A 6750-nucleotide genomic window follows, 5' to 3' on the forward strand; every position below is an offset into this window, starting at 1 on the left:
GTCTGAATCAGGGGAGTATTACCCTATATCAGCCCAACTTAGATTCTATTGTACTAATAATATGTCTGAGTACGAAACGTGCATTTTGGGTCTGAGGTTAGCTGTTGACATGGGCATCCAAGAATTGTAAGTGTTAGGAGACTTAGACTTACTAGTTCATCAAATTCAAGGAGAATGGGAAACTCGAGACCCAAAGCTCATACCATATCAACATTGTTTACAAGGTCTTTGTCAACGATTCGTGTCGACAAATTTTAGACACATTCCCAGGATGCACAATGAGATTGCAGATGCATTGGCCACTTTATCTTCGATGCTCCAACACCCTGATGACGCCCATATCGACCCTTTATACATACAAATTCGTGATCAACATGCCTATTGCAACATGATTGAGGAGGAATTTGATGGTAAGCCTTGGTTTCATGATATCAAAACATATCTTCAGTCTGGAGAATGTCCGTAAGATGTAACTAGTAATCAAAATGGGACTATTTGACGACTAGCCAGGGGTTTTTTCTTAAGCGGAGGCATACTGCACAAGAAGACACCCGATTTAGGTCTTCTAAGGTGTGTAAACTCTCAAGAGGCTTCCACAATCATGATTTAAGTACACTCAGGAGTTTGTGGACCTCATATGAATGGATATGTTCTAGCCAAGAAGATACTTCGAGCAGGATATTATTGTCTCACCATGGAGCGAGATTCCATACAATTTGTTCGTAAATGTCAGGAATGTCAAATACATGGTGATTTGATACATTCTCCCCCTTTCTGAGTTGCATGCAATGTCGGCTCCATGGCCTTTCGTGGCATGGGGAATGGATGTGATTAGACCGATAGAACCAAAAGCATCGAATGGTCACAGGTTCATCTTGGTGGCCATTGATTATTTTACAAAGTGGGTGGAAGCAGTAACTTTCAAGTCAGTGACCAAGAAGGTCGTGGTGGATTTCATCCATTTCAACATCATCTGTCGATTTGGTATTCCAAAGGTGATTATAACTGATAACGCCGCAAATCTCAACAGCCACTTAATGCAAGAGGCATGCTACCAATTTAAGATTGAGCATCGAAATTCGACTCCGTATCGCCCAAAGGCAAACGGGGCTGTAGAAGCTTCTGACAAAAATATAAAAAAGATACTTCGTAAGATGGTGCAAAGTTCTCGACAATGGCATGAAAAGTTGCCTTTATCTTTGTTGGGTTATCGCACTACAGTCCGTACGTCAGTGGGCGCTACCCCATATTCACTGGTATACGGGACTGAGGCAGTTATACCTGCAGAGATTGAGATCCCATCTTTACAAATCGTTGTGGAGGCTGAAATTGACGATGATGAATGGATCAAAACTCGGTTAGAGCAATTAAGTTTGATTGATGAGAAGCGTCAGACATCCTGTATGTCATGGACAATTATATCAGAAAAGAATGTCACGGGCATAGAACAAAAAGGTGCGTCCCAGACATTTTGAAGAGGGTCAATTAGTGTTGAGAGACATTTTGCCACATCATGCTGAAACCAAAGGCAAATTTTCTCCAAATTGGAGAGGACCATTCGTTGTTAAAAGGGTATTACCCAATGGTGCTCTTTACTTAGCAGATATAGAAGGCAAAGTGACAGAAACGGTCGTCAATGCTGATGCTGTGAAAAGATATTACATATGATTGAGTTTCGACATTAGAAACCCTTATGTTTGGGCTCGACATTTCAAGGGTTGATTCAATGGGATCTCTTGGTTATGCTGTTTCCTTAACTTTTCAAAAAAAAAAAAACAGATTGCTTGAACTACGTTCGACCTGATTCTTGTTTCGGCAAGATACGTAGGCAACCCTAATGTTGGGTTCGGTTCAACCAAATACAAATCCAAAAAATTCATATTGTAGTATACTGGGGCAAAAGTCGTTTGTTTATTCATTCGGTCTCTCATCTCAAAGCTCAAAACCAACCCCATCATCTAAAGTCAATCAAAAAAAAAGTCTTTGCATCAACCCTTGATATGTCGAGAGTAAGTTGGTTAAGGGTAGGTAAAAATCCTGAATGGGCACCATAAGACAAATGTGAGTAAAAAGAAATAAAAACGAGAGAGTCTTATTGGTGAAAACCCTAAGTGGGCACCGTAAGGCGAAAAGGAGTTGAATATAAGAGAGTCTTATTGGTGAAAATTCTTACATGCACCATAAGGCAGACGTGAACTGGAGCAATTAACATGACAGAGTTTTAGCGGCAAAGACCTTCGTGAATATCACAAAGTCTATAAGGGTTCAAATTATTTATGGCTTCATTAAGTGTTGGGATTCCACATCAAGATTGAATAATCAATAATGGTTGATGAATAGATTGGATAGCCATGTCTGGAAATCAATTCAAATTGCATGGCATGATCAGTAGACTCGGCTCCCACACTCATATAAGTTTTTCTTTCTTCTTCTTAAAAAAAAAAGTCTTCATCAAATCTTTTCTTTTATTTTCATATAGTTTATAATTTTCTTATACTTTTTTTCGTCACTTTTTGGTATGTATTTGGATCGAGTCTTTGTCAAAAAAAAAATAGGAAGGAATTTCAAGACTCGCTACCAAGTCTCTAAACGGTACTAGGCAAAGCATCAGGCTACTGAGTTAATCTGTCTTCAAGTGTTGAATTCGAAAATTCTCTGATTCTATGAAGGCTAAACAATGAGTGTTATAAGATAAGACATTGGATTTAGGTCGCAAAATAAGCAAATTTGGATGAAAGTACAATCAATCAATAAGAAGTATTGACCGTTGGAAACAACCAAATCGTTATAAGTGTTTGAGCCGCCCTTGTCAAAAGATGGAACCACAAACCAACCACCACCTTTTCAAACTCACGAATTTTCTTTGTTGAAGCAGGGACACAAGTTGTTTCAAGATTGAGGATTCGAGGAACCTAAATGTTCAACATAGTCTGCAGCGAGCGAAATGGAAAACCCTACAATAAAGACTTGTGGAATATTATATGAAAGTTGGCTAGTATATATCAAAATAGCAATTACTTGAATGTTGGAATATTTATTTTATTTATTATTATTATTACTTTTCTCCTTGAAGGAACTGCCAAATAATGAAGATAGCATTCACAATGTTTCGTTGATATTATTAGTTTGTTGAAAATTTTATTAGCAGGACCCTCCTGAATAATGGGATTAGCAGGACCCTCCTGCATAATGGGACTAGCAGGACCCTCCTGGATAATGGGACTAGCAAGACCCTCCTGGATAATGGAACTAACAGGACCCTCCTGGATAATGGGAATAGCATGACCCTCCTGGATAATGGGACTAGCAGGACCCTCCTGGATAATGGGACTAGCAAGACCCTCCTGGATAATGGGACTAACAGGACCCTCCTAGATAATGGGACTAGCAGGACCCTCCTGGATAATGGGACTAGCAGGACCCTCCTGGATAATGGGACTAGCAGGACCCTCCTGAATAATGGGATTAGCAGGACCCTCCTGGATAATGGGATTAGCACGACCCTCCTGGATAATGGGACGAGCAGGACCCTCCTGAATATGGGATTAGATTACTTTCTCATAGGATTAACACTTCCTAGTCTAGATTTTTAGTTTTATTTTCTCCTGAAATAAACACTTCCTAGCCGAAGTTTATGTTTTATATTTATATTTGCTAATAACTCACAAAAAATTTTCCCAGTGAAAACTGGGGCAAAATATTTTTTTTTTGTTTGATTGTGTTGGTTCTCTGGTTTTTCAAGCGAGACCGGGATTTGAAATTTAAGAACAAAGTTTCAAATTTTTTAGAATAATCAATTCGATGATGGTTCGAATTAGCTTCTTCGATGCATGTAGCAGCCTGATTTCCACATATCTTTTACTAGTCAACTTATATATTTTTTTTTATCTAGCTAAGTAATTTTTCTTAATTAATATTATTATTATTTTATAACAAAAAAATAATTAAAAGAAATTAACCTACCCATTATCCCACCCCGACTTCACCATTTCTCTCAGCTCACCCCACATCCCACTCCACTAATTCAACTCTTCCATACACATGTACACACATTTACATAAATATCTATACATTAATAATTTGAGGAGAAAGGAGGAAGAAGAATAAAAAGTGGTACAAAGAAAAAGAGAAGAAAAATTAGCAAAATGGAGGAATCAAAAAAGAAAAAAAAATCAGCAAAAGAGAGGAAAAAAAAAACAAAAAAGAAAACTTTTCACTTTGTTTTTTCCTAAGGAACACATGCACAAAAAAGAACTCAAAAATAGTGGAATTCGAGGCTTCAAATTCGTGGCCCTTATCGATGTATTTTCTTTGTGAATTAATTTTCACAAAAGGTAACACTTGATATTTATTACATTATTTGGTTTCAGAATCATGAAAGACATGATTTCAATGATATAAAGTGTTTTAAATTTATGCATGTTTAATTTTTTACATTATGATATGAAATAGATTGAGATTTTATATTATTAAATTTAGAGTAAAATTTATATAATGTGTATTTATTCTTGCTTGATTTAAAGTTTCCTTTTATCTTGTTCTTCATTAAAATTCGAAGCTTAATATTCTACAGTATGCAGTTAGTAATAATTAGATGAAATTTAGTTCTTATTTGTTAAGTTACTTTTTCACTTTGTATATTTAATACAACTGTATTTATTTATCTATTAAAAAGAGAAGAAAAAAAATAAAATAAAATAAATCAAACTTACACTATCTTTACATTTCTTTTAATGCGAAACTTTTTTTAAACAAATCAATTAATTTATTAATGTTGAAAGAATAAAAAATAAAAATTTATATAAAAGGAAAAGACGTAAAAAAATAAAAAAAATAAGAAGGAGAAAATATAAAAGAAAAAATAAGGTAAAGTATAAGAAGAAAGAGAAACATTTTTTTAAAAAAAAATAGAAAAACAATATTAAAGTGACCCAAAACTTGTAAAATAAATAGATAAATAAAATTGATTTTAACTACTGGGTTCTTTCCATTTTAATGACTAAAATAAGAAAAAGTAAAAAATTTATATGAAAAGGTGTATTCTTTTAATTTATTTTTATCTTATGTTCTTATTAATATATTGTTCATTTTTTTAGAAAAATAAAACTAAGATAATGTATAATTTAGGCTTATGATAATGATAATACTAATAATATATTAATATCAAAAAAACTTTAAATTACTTTTAGTCTTTAAATACAAACAAATAAACAATTTCTGGTGAGGTTGGAAAGAGCTGCTACCAATAAACCACACACTAATGAAAAATGACAATTTTACAAAGTAATTTAAAATAAATCAAAGAAAGCGGGACATAAGTAAATTGTTAGATAATAAACATCATATATTTAAAATTAAGTCAAGACATAGAAAAGTCAATAAAGCGACCGTGCTAGAACCACGGGATCGAGGGGTGCCTAATACCTTCCCTTCGGTCAATAGAATCCTCACCCATTTTTTGATTTCGCAGACCATAAAATAACGAGTCAACTTCCTTTTGATTAGGGATTAAACAAAAACGGTGACTAAGGACTAGCAGGACCCTCCTGGATAATGGGATTAGAAGGACCCTCCTAGATAATGGGACTAGCAGGACCCTCCTGGATAATAGGATTAGCAGGACCCTCCTGAATAATGGGATTAGCAGGACCCTCCTGGATAATGGGATTAGCAGGACCCTCCTGAATAATGGGACTAGCAGGACCCTCCTGGATAATGGGACGAGCAGGACCCTCCTGAATAATGGGATTAGATTACTTTTTCATAGGATTAACACTTCCTAGTCTAGATTTTTAGTTTTATTTTCTCCTGAAATAAACACTTTCTAGCCGAAGTTTATGTTTTATATTTATATTTTCTAATAACTCACAAAAAATTTTCCCAGTGAAAACTGGGGCAAAAATTTTATTTATTTATTTATTTGATTTTGGTGGTTCTCAGGTTTTCTCAAGCGAGACCGGGATTTGAAATTCAAGAACAAAGTTTCAAAATTTTTAGAATAATCAATTCCATGATGGTTAGAATTAGCTTCTTCAATGAATGTAGCAGCCTGAGTTCCACACATTTTACTAGTCAACTTTTGATCAAGAAAACACGCATTCATTCAAGAGCATTTTTCAAGTTGTCATTTTGAAGAATGTCAAAAGTTCCGTCTAAGTGGCAAGTTCAACCTCCATTCCAATTCTAAGTTAAGATATTCACTCAAAAATCAAGGTGATATCTTAAAGTCAAAATTCAAGTGAAGATTCAAGAAAAGCTGCGTGGGTAGAAGTTTGTACATTTGTTTTTCTTTTGAATAATAGTTTTCAATTTTTATGTAAGGATAAGAGCCGCGATCTGGAGCCTCGATGAAACCTCACTTAACTCCAACTCATCACCTCATCTCCTTGAACTACATGTGACCTGATTCCCTTATAACCTGGGATATGTAGGCTGTCCAAAATAAGGACTTGGTCGCATAAATTTTGGTCTTTCAAATAAGTGTTCGGCCAAACTTGTCACTTTGTCTACTTCTTTGTCTGAAAACGCTTCGTGTTTCCAGTCAAAGAGGGTCAAACTGTAGACACGTAATTTTGACCGAATTTAAAGTTTAACACCAATTTTTTTAGAGCATAAATAATTTTATCAATCTAAATTAAATATATTTTGACTTTTTTATTATTTTCATTAAGTCTATTTAAAAGATATAAGAATAAACAACATAAATATAATTTTTATTAGATAAGTTTATTTTGATTGTAATATATATAT

The 6750-nt window shown here is 34.4% G+C and overlaps 2 protein-coding genes across 2 annotated transcripts in view; both read left to right on the forward strand.

Moving 5' to 3' along the window:
- Positions 1 to 466, forward strand: part of LOC107003834 — a 4281-nt gene extending 3815 nt beyond the window's left edge. Inside the window, exon 5 of the mRNA XM_015202104.1 lies at positions 259 to 466. Coding sequence (XP_015057590.1) covers positions 259 to 466 — 208 coding nt within the window. The remainder of the gene's footprint in view (positions 1 to 258) is intronic.
- A 322-nt stretch (positions 467 to 788) lies between these two features.
- Positions 789 to 1668, forward strand: LOC107003835 (uncharacterized protein K02A2.6-like). The gene is made up of 2 exons (XM_015202105.1): positions 789 to 1455; positions 1604 to 1668. Exons 1-2 carry the CDS (start codon positions 789 to 791, stop codon positions 1666 to 1668), a joined length of 732 nt encoding a protein of 243 aa, XP_015057591.1.
- The last annotated feature ends 5082 nt before the right edge of the window (positions 1669 to 6750 follow it).

Source organism: Solanum pennellii, chromosome 11, assembly GCF_001406875.1.
Source record: "Solanum pennellii chromosome 11, SPENNV200".
NCBI classification, from domain to species: domain Eukaryota; kingdom Viridiplantae; phylum Streptophyta; class Magnoliopsida; order Solanales; family Solanaceae; genus Solanum; species Solanum pennellii.